The 17,510-nt window shown below is 36.7% G+C and overlaps 1 protein-coding gene and 1 pseudogene across 1 annotated transcript; both read left to right on the top strand.

Moving 5' to 3' along the window:
- Window positions 1-237: 237 nt before the first annotated feature.
- On the top strand, window positions 238-777 carry LOC112671943 (nucleophosmin-like; the record flags this gene model as incomplete). Its single annotated transcript, XM_035712121.1, has 1 exon — window positions 238-777. A coding segment is annotated over exon 1 (540 nt), but the record flags the coding sequence as incomplete, so codon positions are not given.
- Window positions 778-7,878: 7,101 nt separating this feature from the next.
- LOC112671859 (elongation factor 1-alpha 1-like) overlaps window positions 7,879-17,510 on the top strand; it is a 74,646-nt pseudogene continuing 65,014 nt past the window's right edge.

Genomic DNA, 17,510 nt, shown 5'->3' on the forward strand with positions numbered 1-17,510 from the left:
TACATGTTTCTACTTATTTTTTTGTTTCTACTTATTTTTAATGGTCATGAAAAAAAACTTTGAAAGTACATTTTATGAATGCAAAGAGATATGAATATTCTTCCTGAATCTGAACATAAAATAAAAAGAAAAGTAAATAGCCTCTGGTGTGATTCCCTCCTGTGTGGCTGTTCTGTGGAACAGTAGTCGTGTGCCTCCTTCTGCCTTCTCTCCCAACTAAGTGCAAACTACCACCCCATGGAAGATTCATTGGACATGGACATGAGCCCCTTGAGGCTCCAGAACTATCTTTTCGGTTGTGAAGTAAAAGCTGACAAAGATTACCACTTTAAGGTGGATAATGATGAAAATGAGCACCAGTTATCTTTAAGAACGGTCAGTTTGGGAGCTGGTGCAAAGGATAAATTGCACATTGTTGAAGCAGAGGCAATGAATTATGAAGGGGGTCCAATTAAAGTCACACTGGCAACTTTGAAGATGTCTGTACAGCCAACAGTGTCCCTTGGGGGCTTTGAAATAACACCACCTGTAGTCTTACAGTTGAAATGTGGTTCGGGGCCTGTGCATATTAGTGGACAGCACTTAGTAGCTGTGGAGGAAGATGCAGAGTCAAAAGATGAAAAAGAAGAGGATATGAAACTCCTTAGTATATCTGGAAAGCATTCTGCCCCTGGAAGTGGTAGCATGTTTCCACAGAAAAAAGTAAAACTTGCTGCTAATGAAGATGATGATGACGACGACGACGACGACGATGATGATGATTTTGATGAATATAAACACAAAAATCTTCAACAAAATACTATCAAACTGAACCTGGGAACATATAAAGGGGATTATATGTCATGAAGAAGTGGAATTTATTACAGAAATACTAGATTGGTTCAATATATAAGAATCAATCACCCTATTAATAGAATAAAGTGCAAAAAACACATGATCATCTCAGTAGATGTAGGAAAAAACTTTAACAAAATCCAAACCCCTTTCATGACAAACAAAACAAAACAAAAAACACTCAACAAAGTAGGAATAGAAGAGAATTTACCCAAACTGAAGAAGGGCACCTTTGATGGCTGAATAATGGCTCCTGTTCTAATTCCTAGAAACTGTGAATATGTTACTATGTTATTTCACATAGTAAAATAGTCTTTACAAGATGTTAGTAAGATCTTAAGATGTGGAGATTATGCTGGATTATTTGGGTGTGCTCAATGTAATCACAAGTTTCCCTATAAGAGGAAGGCAGGGGATCAGAGTCAAAGAGAGAATATGAGAGATTAGAGACGATGTTACACTACTGAATTTGGAGATGGAGGATGGAGCCCATGAGCCACGGAATGCATGTAGTCTCTAGAAGCAAGAAAATGCAAGGAAGCAGATTCTTCCCTAGATCCTCCAGAAGAAACAGATCTCCTGACATCTTGTTTTTAACTAAGTGCAACTGATTTTAGATTCCCAACCTCCAGAAATGTTAAGAGAATAATTTTGTGTTACACTCAATCACTAACTTTGCAGTAAATTGTTATAGTGGCAATAGGAAGCTAATACAGCACCAATAAAAACCCTTTCTTCTTAGATCAGGAATAGGCCAAGGATATTTTCCTCTCACTACTTTTTTTTTAAAGATTTACTTATTAAAAAAAGAGATTTATTTATTTATTTGAAAGAGAGAGTGAGCACAAGTGTGAGGAGCAGAGGGAGAAGGAGAAAGAATCCCAAGCCAACTCCACGCTCAGCAGGGAACCTGCTATGGGGCTCAATCTCTTGACTCTGAGACCAAGACCTGAGACCAAGGGTTGAACACTTAACTGACTGTTCCACACAAGCACTCCTTACTCTTCCTCTTCTATTCTATTCACTCTTGTAGTAGAGATTCTGTCCAGGGAAATTAGGAAAGAAAAGGGTATAAAATAAATCCAAATTAAGAAAGAAGTAAAACTTCACTGGATTCTACCCTTGAAATTAATAATACAGTATAAATCAACAAATTGAATTTAAATTAAAAAAGAAATAAATAAAACTATATCTACTTTTTTTTAAGATTTTATTTATTTATTCATGAGAGACAGAGAAAGAGGCAGAGACACAGGCAGAGGTCGAACCAAGCTCCATGCAGGGAGCCCGGGTCCCCAGGATCACGCCCTGGGCTGAAGGCAGTGCTAAACCACTGAGCCACCCAGGCTGCCCCTCTATCTACTTTCAAATGTCATAATTTTGTATACAGAAAATTCTAAGGAATCCATAAAAATACTAGAACTAGAACTAATACATCATTTTGATAGGGTTGTACAATACAAAACCAACATACAACAGTTATATTTTCACACATTTGCAATGAACAATCTGAAAGTGAAATTAAGGAAGCAATTTTATTTAAGGGATGCCTGGGTGGCTCAGTGGTTGAGCATCTGCCTTCAGCTCAGGGTGTGATCCCAGAGTTCTGGGATTGAGTCCCACATTAGGCTCCTACATGGAGCCTGCTTCTCCTCCCTCTGCCTGTGTCTCTGCCTCTCTCTGTATCTCTCATGAATGAATAAATAAATAACCTTTAAATTTTTTAAATTTAAAATAGCATCAGAAACACTTAGGAATAAATTTAACAACAAAGTACAAAACTTATACATGAAAAAGGTACAAAATATCATTAATAAAAATTTAAGAACTAAATATGTGGGAAAACATCCATTCCATGTTCACGGATTGGAAGACTTAATACTGTTATGATGTTGATACTCTGCCAAATTTTGTACACATTCACCACAGTCCCTATTGGTGCACCTGGATAGCACAGTTGGTTAAGTGTCTGCCTTCGGCTCAGGTCATGATACCAGGGTCCTGAGGCTGAGCCCTGCTTTTCCCTCTCCCTCTGTTACTCCCCCTGTTTGTGTTCTCTCTCTCTCTCAAATAAATGCACAAAATCTTAAAAAAAAAAAAAGAAAACCAGATCCTATCAAAATTCCAGCTTGATTATTTCAAAAATTGCCAAGGTGATCCTAAAATTAATATGAAACCACAAAGGACCAGAATATTTATTTTTTAAAATATTTTATTTATTTGTTCATTAGAGACACAAGGAGAGAGAGGCAGAGACATAGGCAGAGGGAGAAACAGGCCCCATGCAGGGAGCCTGATGCAAGACAGGATTCCAAGACTCCGGGATTATGCCCTGAGCCAAAGGCTCAACCGCTGAGCCATCCAGGAGTCCCAGGACCAGAATACTGAAAACAATCCAGAAAAAAAGGAATACAGTTTTAGCACTCATACCTCTTAATTCTAAAACTCACTTCAAAGCTACAGTAATCAAGATTTGTGTTAGAGTCATAGGTTAGAAATATAAATAAATGAAATAGAATTGAGAGTTCAGAAATAAACCTTTAAAAAAAAATAAAAGAAATAAACCTTCACATTTTATGATCAATTACCTACAAAGAAAGACTGGTTTTTTAAACATATAGTGCTGTAACAACTGAATATTTACATGTGAAAGAAAGAAGTTAGATACCTTTTTTCCACAATATACAAAAAATATTTCAAATTAGATTAACAATCTAAGTGTAAATGATAAAACTATAAAAATCTTAGAAGAAAACTTAGGTGTACATCTTCATGCCCTTAAGTTATAGAATAGTTCCTTAGATATGATATCAAAAGTCCAAGGAATGAAAGGAAAAACTGATAAATTATACTTAATCAAAATTAAAATCTTTTGTGCTTTAGATGACACATCAATAAATTGAAAAAATCCATAGAAAAAGAGAAAATATTTGCAAACCACATATCTGATAATGAACACATATCCAGGTATATATATATATATATATATTTCAACTCAATAGTAAAGGACCAATAATCCAATTGGAAAATGAGCAAAGGATATGAATAGACATTTCTCCAAAGAAGATGTGCAAATGGCCAATAAGTACATACAAAGATGCTCTACTTTGTTATCCATCAGGGAAATGTAAATCAAAACCACAATGAGATACTACTTCACACCTACTAAGCTAACTATAATTAAAATGACAAATGTTAATGAAGATGTGGAGAGATTGGCACTCTGATACTTGCTGGTGGTGATGTTAAAATGGCACAGTGCCTTGGAAAACAGTTTGCAATTCTTCAAAGGGTTCAACATAGGGCTACCATATTATCCAGCAATTCTATACCCAGTTATATGCCCAAGGGAATTGAAAATGTATCCACACAAAAACTTGTACACAAATGTTCATAGCAGCATTATTCATAAGAACTAGTAAGTGGAAATAATTCAAACATGCATATTGGAAAACAATATGTTGTGTTTCCATACAATGAGATATTATTTAATCATAAAAGGAATGGAAAAAAGATAAAGTACTAATATATGCTATATCATGCATAAGCCCTGATAATATCATGCTAAGCGAAAAAAGCCAGTCACAGAAGACGACCTGCTGTATTATTTAATTTACAGGAAATTTTCAGAAGGGATCTGAAATACATAAAGACAGAAAATAAATTAGAATTTGCCACGGACATGTTTTTCTTTTAAAAAGCTTTTATTTATTTATTCATGATAGACACACACAGAGAGAGAGAGAGAGAGAGAGAGAGAGAGGCAGAGAGAAGCGGGCTCCCGTGGGACTGGATCCCGACCCCAGGATCATGCCCTGAGCCAAAGACTCAACCGTTGAGCCACCCCAGGCATCCCAATGCCAGGGACTTGTTTGTGGGAGGAAGGAGAGGGGATGAGTGATTATGGGTGTATGGAGTTTCCTTTTGGGGTAATGAAAATGTTCTGAAATTAGATAGTGGTGGTGGTTACACAAATCTGTGAGTGTACTAACAACTACTGAATCATACTCCTTGAAATGATGAATTTTATAGTATGTGAATTACGTTTCAACAAAAGATCTTCAGGACAGGTCAACTTTACACAGAGGAAGTTGTGTGATTTTACAAGTCTCATTATACATCTTCATTTTGTATAAATGCCCTCAACAGTTCAAAGCACATTTATAGATGTCTTCTTGTTGTTGTTCTTCCCATACCCTACATCACTTAGTACAGTGCCTTGCAACATGTATCATCTTAGAAATCATTTTAGGTGTGAAATGTATGTACTATATGTATTAAATACTTTTTCATCTTCTTGAGTCTTCTAATAAAAAACATTATCTAGCTTCATGTTTTATTTTTCTCCACTGATCTGTAATTTCCCTGAGGCTAAGAATCATGGTAAATTCATCCCCATCTTTTTATATCAAACCTTACTTTTACTCCCATCTTAATCCTAGTACAGTGTCTGATATAAAGATACTCCTTGTAATTCTTCTAAAACTCCTTTTATTTTCCCCTCCCCAGCTTGAGCCTAATCTTGAGGACCAATACTGGGTTTCATTCATATTTGTATTCTCTACCACCGTCTTGTGTAGCCCTATTCTTTACATGCAAGTTCTTTTTTATTTTAAGATTTATTCTTTTTATTCGAAAGAGTGCACAAGTGCACTCATGTGAGCTGGGGAGAGGGGTGCAGGGGGAGGGAGAGGGAAAGAGTCTCAAGCAGTGTGGAACCTGACTTGGGGCTCAATCTCACGACCCCGAGATTATGACCTGAGCTGAAACCCAAGAGTTAGATGCTTAATGGACTGAACCACCCAGGCACCCCTACATGCAAGTTCATAATGAATGAATAAATTCTGTTATATCTGGTCTCCTGTTTGCCATATCACTTGTACCTTTTCTCAATTCATGTCTCAAATCAATGTATTCCAGTCTAACTATGCATGCATCTATCATTTGGACTGTCATATACAGGTTCATTACTCATTTGCTTGTGTTAAAAAATAAATGCAAAAGTAAGAGAAACTATTGTCCCAGAGATCATTGCCTGTGAAATTATCTTTGTAAATTCTCCAACTGAGAGTCTGCCAGTTGATGGTGAAACCCCAACTCTTCTTTTCCCTATTTGGATTTTATATACTTGGAGGAGTCATTTTTCTTACCTTTGAAACAATTGCAATGAAAGAGGAAAACTGGGATCTTAGAGAGAATGGAGCAGGTACTAATTGGACCAGGAGTCCAGGAGGACAACAGGATCAGCCTTGAAGAGCAAATATTGTAGCCTGGCCAGAAAATTCTGTCTCTGGTGTTTTCTGGAGGCATTTTTCTTGGCATCAAGGCAGGTAGACTAGGAGAAATATGAGTGGGTAGAGGTAAGGGTATGAAGTTTCTACCTTTGCTGTGAATTAACAGAGCTTTTCTCCCCATAGGTCTCCTGTTACAGCACTTTTTCATTTGAAACACCACTAAATAAAACAATGCATCAGGGTTCCCCCCCTAAAATTAACTAACAATTTCATAAGCTTATTGTTCTATTAATGCTTCCTGCTGTTTATTTATTTACATGTATTTCCTTTAAATCCAAATGGTCATTTGTTCTAGACAGAAAAAGTTATGACAGTCATCAGAGTAAAACTGAAATAGGTTTCACTTAATGTTCTCCACTTTTCTACCTACCCTTAAATTGCCGCAGAGAGATGTTGTATACCTAGTTCAAAATAAATACACTTTGTAGTACAACCAAATCCCCTGCAATACTCAGAATTGATTTTCCATTTATTCTAAATTGTTTGACTCCCTCTTCTCTTAGGATAAGTTATTTCTCAAGAGATCAGGAGTTTTCTCTGCAATTGTCTTCTAGTGGCCTGCCCTACCAGTTTCCAAGATGTGCTCAAACTTGTCTAAACTCCAGGTAATTACACACCTCAAACTTAAGCTAAGACCTCTTCATCTCACTACATGGATTACTGACAATACAGAATGGCACCAGTATTTTACACAAGAATGGCCATAAATCAAGGCCCAGAAGTTTACACAATTATCTACGATTAACTTCTATTTGAGAGTGACTATTATCAAAATAAAAAAAGAGAGTAATGATGAAAATAAATAAAATACGAGGTATTCGGTATTCTATGCTGGGTTCTTGTACAAACCTAGAGATAACATTTGAATGGAGAGAAAAACTATACCTTTGGAAAGGGATCAGGACTGCTAACTTGTCTTTTCCATACTTACACAGCACAAACCCTCACCCACCACTCTTTCACATCATTCATGAACAATGCTTCACAAAGAAGTTTCAGCCTCGTTTTTAAAACATGTTTAGTGTATTTTCCTGCATGGAGTGGGACAGAATAAAATAAACGTTTTTAGAGGTTTCTTAAAAGTGTCAGGGCTGAGCTCAGTCAAAAGAGGAAAGAATTTTGGGCCAGAGAACAGCATCTCAACCCCTTTATGAAGTTGCTTTCTGTCACAGAATTAAACAAGGAAGCAACTTGTTTTGAATCCAGTTTTGTCACTGACTTACTATATGAATTTAGGCTCACACTCTTTCTATTTTTCCTATCTTTTCAATTAGTCGGATGAATTAGACCTCGATCTCTAGCAGAACGGGGCTCACTGAAGCAAAAAGAATTAGGTTCTGTGCACTCTAACATGTACTAGCTGTTGCAGCTTTTGGAAAATTGGTCCACTTTTCTGGGCTTAGTTTCTTCATTTGTAAAATTGGGAAACTCAGTTCCCAGCTTACCTTATAGTATTATAATAATTTGGTAAAATAACAGAAAGACAGTTTTGTCTATTATAAAATGCTGTACATGTATGAGGTAACTGAAAGTCGAGGAGAACCAGAGATATCTAGAATGTAGAAAGAAGAAAGGAGTAGTGGCAAAGGTAAAACAAATTTGGGATGAAAAACTAAAAGGAAAAGAAAGAAAAGAAGCAAGAATGAGGCAATTTCAATGAGGACAAAGGTTGTGCCTAAAAGGAAGGGCACCGGCTCTGGAAAACTGGGGGAGGGGCCGCAGGCAGGCTGGGTCACGTTGTTGGCGGAGCCATTTCAGCAGTGCACGGCGGTTGGGCGCGGGACTTATTTTGCTGTAACGCCCGCTCCAGGCTTTTATCACTTTTTCCCCTAGAGCTCATCTAAAACCTAAGATGGCGGCTTTCGTACTGAGAGGGTGAGTACTGCCAGCTTACTAGGTTTGGAAAGCAGCCAATGAACAAATCTGAGGAAAGTACAGAAACTCGCCAACTTTTGTTTTGTGGTGAGTGCTAAGCTTCACATCCGCCAGAGAAATGTCCGGTAGGAAGGCTACACACTTCGGAATCGCGTGGCCGGCCTGGGGAGGGAGGAGAAGCCGGCCTGTTTTTCATTTTTCTGTCTCTCACCTTTTTTTAAAATATCGGAAAGTAATTTCCTTATTTAGTCACCTTACCACCACTGATGAAGCGGATAGTAGCTCGTAGAAGAGATTCTGAGCCGTTTCCCTTTCATTTTTCCTTGTTTAAATGGGTTTTTATTGACACCATGCGGGCCCAAAATGAGAGATTTTTTTTTTCTCCCCACAGCGCTTTCAGGAGCAGCCTAACCTGTTGGACCTACTTTCCCTTATTTTCTTCATGCTGTATTTCGCTAGCAAACGTTGTAGTTTTGATAAACTAATCAATTTTAACATACTCATTGTAGGCTAGATTTAAAAAAAATTTTTTTTTAATGTCCTTTATGTTTCAGATGACTTCTGGGTAATATAATACTTATCATTTGTTTTGAAAGTGCATTGTTCTGTTCAGAGGTAGGTGTGTGCGTGCGTACAGGTAATCTCTGAGGGAATTGTTAAATTATTTTGTGTCTTACCTTGATTACTCAGTAGGAAAAGAGCTAGATTTTCCGTGTTCAAATCTCTTGGTGAAAATAAATTTATATTAAGCATAATATTTTTGGGGGAAGACAGTAAAAAATTTGCAACTTTGTTTTTATGACGTGTAACTGGAAACAACCTGCATAACCTTCTATAAAATGTTTGAGTAAATTGTGGGACGTTTGTGTCTATGCAATACTTTGCAGCTCTAGAAACAGATTTACCTCTTTACACACTTTTGATCTAGAGAATGCTATTACAATAGTTACGTGAGAAAAGTAAGTTGCAGATGCCTAGTATGATCTTGTGTCTTTGGTGGAAGAGGTGATGAGGGAGTATAAGATTAACTTTTTTCCTTTGTCTTTTTTGGGGGGCTTTCTACATATGTTATGAAGTACTTAAGATATATAAACATAACTAACTTAATGAGAGATACAAAAAAAAAATACAGTATTCACCATCCAAACATAAAAATAATACATTGCTATAATAGTTGAAGTTCTTTGTGTACCCATTCCTGAATGCATCTCTTTTCTTCCTTCATCCCTAGAGGTAACCATTATTTTAAACAGTGGTTTTATTTCCCATGCATTTCTTAAACTTTTGTGACGTGTGGAACTACTTCTAGGATGGGTAATTTTTAAATAAATTTTGAAGATAAATTTTTAAAAGAAGTGTCAATAAAGATGAATTTTTAATTTTTAAGTGCCTGTTATCTGGATTACAGTAACAGGGGGCATTTGAAGTTTCTCCTAAGTTGAAGGCAGAATCTAATTAAAAAAAAAAAAAAAAACAACACAGGAAATGTTGGAAAGGAAGTAGAGAAATTGGAACCCTGGTACATTGCTTTTGGGATTTAAAATGGTGCAGCCACTGTGGAAAATAGTATGGGGATTTCTTTTTAGGTTACACATGGAATTACCATGCTTCTTGCCAACACTTGTTATTCTTTGTTTTTGTTTTGTTTTAAGAAAATTAGAACCATTTTAATAAGTTTGAAGTGGTATGTCATTGATTAGATTTGCGTTTTCCTAAAGACTGACTTGGGGCATGTTTTCTTGTGCTTGTTGATCATTTGTTTTCTTTGCAGAAATGTCTATTCCGGTCCTTTGCCCATTTTTTAATTTGGGTATTTTTGTTGGTGAGTTGTAAGAATTATTTATATATTCTCAACTGTTATATATGGTTTGGAAATTTTTTTCCCATTCTGTAGGTATTTTTCATACTTTAGGATGTCCTTTGGTTTGGTGTACAATTTTTAAAAAATTTGAAGCCCAGTTTGTCTATTTTTTTCTTTCGTTGCTTGTGTTTTCAGTGTCAAATCTAAGAATTTTTTGTCCAAAGTCATGAAGATTTATCTCTATGTATTCTTCTAAATACTTCATAGTTTTAGCTCTTATATATATGCCATTGATTTATTTTGAGTTAATTTTTATATATGATGTGAGGTCCAGCTTCATTTTTTTATATGCACATAGCCAGTTGTCCCAGCACCATACATCGAAGAGACTTGTCCACTCCCTATTGAATGGTCTTGGCACTCTTGTTGAAATCAGTTAGCCATAGATGTATATAGGTTTAGCTCAGGTCATTCAAAATTATTCCATTTGTCTCTGTATCTGTCATTATACTAGTACCACACTATTTTGATTACTGTAGATTGTAGTAAGTTTTAAAATTGCAAAGTGCCACTCTTTTAACTTTGTTGTTCTTTTTCAAGATTATTTTGGCTTTTCAGGGTCCCTTGCAGTTCCATATGAGTTATAGGATCAGCTTGTTCGTTTCTTTTTAAGTCATAGAAAAAAAACGAGGAGTTGCAAACCAAAAACACAATAGTACTGGCTTTTATATTTATCTATGTAGTTATCTTTACCCATGTTCTTTATTTCTTCCTACGCTTTTGAGTTACTTTCTATTATCCTTCCATTTTAGCCTGAAGAAGTCCCTTTGGCAGTTCTTGTAGGGTAGGCCTATTAGGAAGAAATTCCCTCAGATTTTCTTTATCTGGAAATGTCTTAATTTTTCCTGTCTGTTTTGATAGATAAAATATAATTCACACGCCATACAATTACCCACTTAAAGTGTACAGTTCAGTGGTTTTTAATCTATGTACAGCCATCACTACAGTCATTTTAGAGTATTTTCATCACCCCAAGAAGTCCATGCCGTTTAGCCATAACTGCATATCCCCTTGAACCCTATCTGCTCAGCCCTAGGCAATGCCTAATCTACCTTTATTCTCTATAGATATCTCAGTTTTGAACATCCTGTATGAATGGAATCATATAATACGTGGTCTATTGTGATTGACTTCTTTCACTTAGCATAATGCTTCAAAGTTCATGTTATAGCGTGTATCAGTACTTCATTCTATTTATGACTGAATAATGTTTCAAATTATGATTTACCGCATTTTGTTTATGCATTCATTCATTGATGGACATTTAGGTTGTTTCCACCTTTAGGCTATTAATAATTCTGCTAAAACATTCATGTATAAATTTCTTTGTAGACATGTTATCATTTCTCTAGGTGTATACTTTTTTTTTCTTTTGCTAGGACTCTTTCTAAACAAGAAAAGTTCTCTAGGTGTATACTTAAAGACTGTTTTTGCTGGGTCATATGGTAGCAATGTTTAATTGCCTGAAAAACTGCCTGATTCTTCCAAAGTGGCTGCGCCATTTTACAATCACAGCAGCAGTGTATGAGGGCTCTAACTTGTCTACATTCTCACCAACTCTTGTCATTATCTGACTTCATCCAATTCTAGCCATCCTAGTGGATGTGAAGTCGTATCTCATTGTAGTCTTTTTTTCCCACAAGGTTAATCCTCAGAAGTTGGTCCTCAGGGAGGGGCAATTTGAATATGCCCACAGTTACCCTGGGATGACTGGTTTTGTTAAGGTTGTCTTTCCCTGTCCACACCCAGCAGCCAAGATCCCCTTACTGGGAACTAATTGTTTTCCACAACGCCCTGGGGCATAAACTACTTTGAATGTTAATCCAATCAAAATGTGGGTCCTTTGAAGAAATAGTTTTTGAGGTTAGTATTTGATATTTGTTCTGACCCCAGGAGGGCTCCTCCCACTTGTTTTAGTCTGCAGTTCTTTTCTTGCAAATTAGCTTACCTACAGTTAGTTCAGCCTCTATATTTTGAATCTGCTAACTGGCTTTTATTACAACCTCACTGTTTTTTAGGTCTCCTTTAGACTTGGGACTTTCTCCATGCTCTTGCAAATGAAGTCAGTCCTTTTGGGAAGAAATTAAGAGCTATCTGTTTTAATGTCTACTTCTTCGCTCAAACAAAAGCCTGGTCTCTGGTGATGAGGTAGGAACAAGGCAAATTTCTTTCTGAGTGACAGTAGGTTGTGGAGGGGCAAGTGCAGCCAGATGTCATCAGGGTTTGCTTTTCTCTCTTCACAACCCAGGACAAGGATGGTCAGGGCCCCAGTGTTTTCCATGCACCACACCCAATAAATTATACATTCTACCGGGGGGGCTGAAAGGGCTGGAACTCCTACCTTTCAACCACACTTGCCCAGGACTCTCAACCCTGTTAACAGGCAGCTGGGGGCTGGATAAGAAACTGTTCCTCCTGGGAGGAAAGCCCTCTGAATTGGGTCTTGGTGGGAGGGGTGGAAAGGGAGCCCTGTGTTCTTGGTTGCAGGAATCTGGAGTAGAGATTCCCTTTCCTTGAGCTCAAGATGAGAGAGGGAGGGAAGGGGAATGGTCTTGGTTCAAATAGAGACTCATCTTTGTTAGTGGATTTTTTTTTTTTTTAGGTTTTATTTATTTATTCATGAGAGACACACACAGAGAGAGAGAGGCACAGATACAGGCAGAAGAAGAAGCAGGCTCCATGCAGGGAGCCTGACATGGGACTTGATTCCGGGTCTCCAGGATCACACCCTGGGCTGAAGGCGGCGCTAAACCGCTGAGCCACCCGGGCTGCCCTGTTAGTGGATTTTTGAAGTTGTTCTTGACTATATGTTTCATTTGCTGTTTGTCCTTAGATCAGTTTCCAGAGGCTTTAAATGGCTTTTAAAGAAAAATAGTTTTCATCACTTTCAGTGGGGAGCAGCAGGTCACTCGGGTTCTTCATGCTGTCATACTATAAGCTGATCTTTTTCCTTTAGTTTTGAAAGATATTTTTATCAGATGTAGATTTATTGGTTGGCAGCTTTTTTCTTTCAGCAGTTTAAATATGTCATTGCACTGCCTTCTGGCCTCTGATTTCTGATAATGGGTTGCTTCTCTTTCCTTGCTCTTAGCATTTTTAGGGGGAGGATTTCAACAGTTTGATTATACTACATCTCATTGTGCACGTCTTTGAGTTTATTCTCTTTGGGGTTCATTGAATTTTAAGATATGGAGATTGGCTACTATTCAGATATTCTTCATGAATCATTTTGTTCTAGCCTCATTTTGCATGTGTTGGTACACTTAATGTTGTCTCTTAGGCTCTTTTCATATTCTTCCTTTTTTTTCCTTTTCCATTCCTCAGACTGAATAATCTTAATTTACCTATCTTCATGGTCCTTTATTTTTTCTTCAGCCTATTGAAATTTTATGTTGAACCCCTCTAAAATTTTTCATTTCGTTTATTGTGCTTTTCAGTTTAGAATTTGTATATGTTTCCTTTTTGTAATTTCTATCATTTATTGTTATTTTCTGTTTATTGATATGCTGTTCTCTTGGTTTTTGTCCATGGTTTCTGTTAGCTCTTTGGCATATTTATGATAGTTGATTTTTCTACAAAGTTTAATGTCCGGGCTTAGGGACCCTTTCTGCTAACTTTTTTCTTTCTGTGAATGGGCCATACTTACTTGTTTGTTTAGATGCCTAATAATTTTTTAATGAAAAATTTTCTTGAAAAGTAGGCACTTTGAATTTGGTAGTATGGTGGCTCTGGAAATCAGTATTTCCTCTCTCCCTAGGGTTTGTGTTGTTGATTATTGTGGGGTGCAGTCATCTGCTTGTTTAATTACTTTTCTAAACTATTTTTGCAGACTATATACCTTGTCATAGGTAGTCATTAAAGTCTCCATTCCATTATCTTAGTTGTTAGGCAGTGGCCTGATAAGATTTCTTTATTTTTTATTTTTTTAAAATATTTTATTTATTTATTTGTGAGAAACACACACAGAGAAAGGCAGAGACACAGGCAGAGAGAGAAGCAGGCTCCATGCAGGGAGCCTGATGTAGGACTCGATTCCAGGACTCTAGGATCATGCCCTGGGCTGAAGGCAGGTGCCCAACCACTGAGCCACCCAGGTGTCCCTGATAAGATTTCTTTAAATGACTTTTTTCTTTTCCTTTTTTCTTCTTTTAAAGATTTACTTATTTATTCGTGAGAGACAGAGGCAGAGACATAGGCAGAGGGAGAAGCAGGCTCCTCACAGGGAGCTGATGTGGGATTCGATTCCCAAACTGGGATCATGCCCTGAGCCAAAGGCAGACGCTCTACTGCTGAGCTACCCAGGCATCCTGATTTTTTCTTTTTCTGTTTTTTTTTTTGGTCATCCTGACAATTTTTGTGTTTGAGTTTTAGTGGTTGGGCTTTGTATATATACACACACACATATATTTTTAAAAATTTTTGTTATTTATTTATTCATGAGAGACACAGAGAGAGAGGCAGAGGGAGAAGCAGGCTTCCTTCAGGGAACCCGATGTGGGACTCAATTCCAAGACCTTGGGATCACTACCTGAGCCAAAGGCAGATGCTCAACCACTGAGCCACAAGGTGCCCTTAGACTGACTGACTGACTATCTATCTATCTATCTATCTATCTATCTATCTATCTATCTATCTATATTTTAATTTATTTGACACTGCAAGAGAGCACAAGCAGGGGTAGCAGTAGAGGGAGAGGGAGAAGCAAACTCCTTATGGGGCGGGGCAAGATGTCGGAAGAGTAGGGTCCTCAAGTCACCTGTCCCCACCAACTTACCTAGATAACTTTCAGATCATCCTGAAAACCTACAAATTTGGCCTGAGATTTGAAGAGAGAACAGCTGGAATGCTACAGAGAGAAGAGCAGACTCCTTGGCGAGCAGGGAGCCTGATGTGGGGCTCTATCCCAGGACTGCAGGATGATGACCTGAGCCAAAGACAGACACTTAAAACTGACTGAGCTATCTAGGCACCCCCAAAATTTGTATTTAATGTAAATTTTGATATATTTGGATTTAGGTTTACTACTTACTGTTTTCTGTTTCTTTTTTGTTCTCCCCCCCCCCTTTTTGCATTCTTTTGGGTTATTTGGATACCTTTTAGTTTTCCATTTATTTTATTATTTTTAACTGTATCTTTTTATATAGCTTTTTAAAGTATTTGCTTTAGGGGTTACACAATACATATTTAAGTTTTGACTGTCTCTTTGACCCTATAATTTGGAATGTAGAAACATTAACATCATTTAGGTCCTTTAACTTGCTATCTTTTATGCTGTAATGTCATGTATTGCATTGGCATACATTGAAAACTATCAGAAGATGTTCATATCTTTTGTTTTCATCCTTAAAATAATTTTAAAGAATTCAAGAAAGATAAATAATCTGTTGGATTATCCAGATAAATATTTGTTACTCTTTATTCTTGATGATTCAGGTTTCCTTCTGGTATTTCCCTTCTACATGAAGCACTTCTTTTAGCAGTTCTTATAGAGAAGCCCTCAGAGGCTATATATTCTTAGTTTTCTATCATCTGAGAATGTCTTTATTATATTTTCATTCCTGCTAGTAATTTTTCTCGGTAGATTATTTTAGGCTGATATTTCCTTTTTTCAGCCATTTAAATATGTGTTACTTTGTTCTGGCTTTTATAATTTCTGCTGGGAAATCAGTTATTTGAATTATTATTTCTCTATGTGGTAGTATTTTATGTTTCTCTTACTGCTTATATAATATTTGCTTTGGCTTCACTTTTTGGCAGTTTCATTATGATATACCTGACTATGGATTTCTTTGTTTATCCCTTTTGAAGTTTTCTTGGTTTCTCGAATATGTAGGTATGTCTATTGCAGATTTTAGGAAGTTTTCAGGCATTTATTTTCTCAGATATCTTCAGTCCTACTCTCTTTCTCTTCCTTCTGTTATTATAGTTCCCTGAGCCTTTGTACATTTATGCTCAATATTTTCTCTATTTGATAGTTTTTATTTATCTCTTTAAGTTCTTTTGCCATCTCCATTGTGCTGTTGAGTCTGTCCATTTATGTTTTAATTTTAGTTACCGTATTTTTAACTTTAAAATTTTCACTTTTTGAGCGGGGAGGGTGCCTGGGTGGCTTGGTTGGTTGGTTAATCTGCCTCGGCTCAAGTCATGATCCTGATTCCTGGATCGAGCCCTGCATTGGGCTCCCTGCTCAGTGGGGAATCTGCTTCTCCCTCTGCCCCTCATCCTGCTTGTCCTCTTCCTCTCGAGCTCTCTCAAATAAATAAAATCTTAAAAGAAATTTTAAAATTTAACTTTTTTGATCTATTTATCAGCAAGATTTTCACTTTAAATATTTGTTGCCAGAAATTTTGTGATTGCTTGTTTCAGCATTTCCCCCCCCACATTTTAATAATAGTTGTTTAATAATTGATAGTTTTAAGAACTGTCCTCTTGCTGGCATTCTTTTTTTTAAGTAGGCTCCATTCCCAGTGTGGAGCCCACTGTGGGGCTTGAACTCCTGACCCTGAGATCAAGACCTGAGCTGAGATCAAGAGTCAGAAGCTTAACTGACTTAAGCCACCCAGGCACCCCTTGTTGCCATTTTTCATGATTTAATTCATGTTATGCTGTCCTGGCAATAATGCTACAGAAGTAATGCTGTGCCATTCTCTGTGTATCATATGTACGTGTTGTCATTATGTCTTAATACATATGATGTTAACTTTTATCTCTTGGTTAAAGTGTACCAAAGTTTTCTACTGTAAAATTACTATTTTTTCCTTTCAATTTTGTATGTATCTTGTGGGGATATACTTTGAGATTATGCAAATGCAATGTTTCTTATACTTTTACCCACTGATTTTATCCCTCCATGCCTCTTACTTTCCATAATGATTATGTTAGTGTTTGTTTCAAGGTTATTCAGGATTTCCAATATTCCTTCTGTGTTTAATAATTGCAAGTCTGTAAGGAATAGCTGTCTTTTCTCCCCATTTTATTTACTTAATCAAATATTTATTAGTATGGACTCATTGATACTTATTTCATTGTTTTGGTTATAATCTTAATGCTATCATTTTGTTGTAATAACTATCAGATTTAGCCCCTGGACTTTTCTTCAGATTGCCTCCTGTGTCCTTTTGATATGCTTCCATGTTTTTTGAGCATTGTCCTCCTTTCTTATACGAATATGTGTTAGGCACATCTTATTTTTTCCTCACCCAACTCCGGAATCAACCATTTTTCAAAGGAACCCTGATTCCTGTTATTGGAGAATGGTTTTTAGAAGACACTATTTGTGTGCTCATTGTTTTGGGGATATCATTGTTTTTAGGTCCTCTGAACCGTTAAGAAGTATATGTTTGTAGTCACATGTAGACACCATTCTTTCTGTATTTTTCTGTACATATGTGTATGTGTGTGGTTGTATGTATCTGTAAAACCATGTATTCATATTAATATGTGTGATTCCAAATAAAAGCACAGGGTTCTTTCTCTTCTAGTCTTCCCATTTTTCTTCATTGTAATTCCTTTTTATGGAAGTAAAAAACCTGGTTCTTACTATTCTTGATATATATACTTCCCTTAATTTTAAAATGTTAGTTTTCTGATTGTTTTTATGTTTGAAACAGAGAGTTTTAAAATTACCAGAATATTCCCTCTGAGGA

This window comes from Canis lupus, chromosome X (assembly GCF_003254725.2).
Source record: "Canis lupus dingo isolate Sandy chromosome X, ASM325472v2, whole genome shotgun sequence".
Classification (NCBI taxonomy): domain Eukaryota; kingdom Metazoa; phylum Chordata; class Mammalia; order Carnivora; family Canidae; genus Canis; species Canis lupus.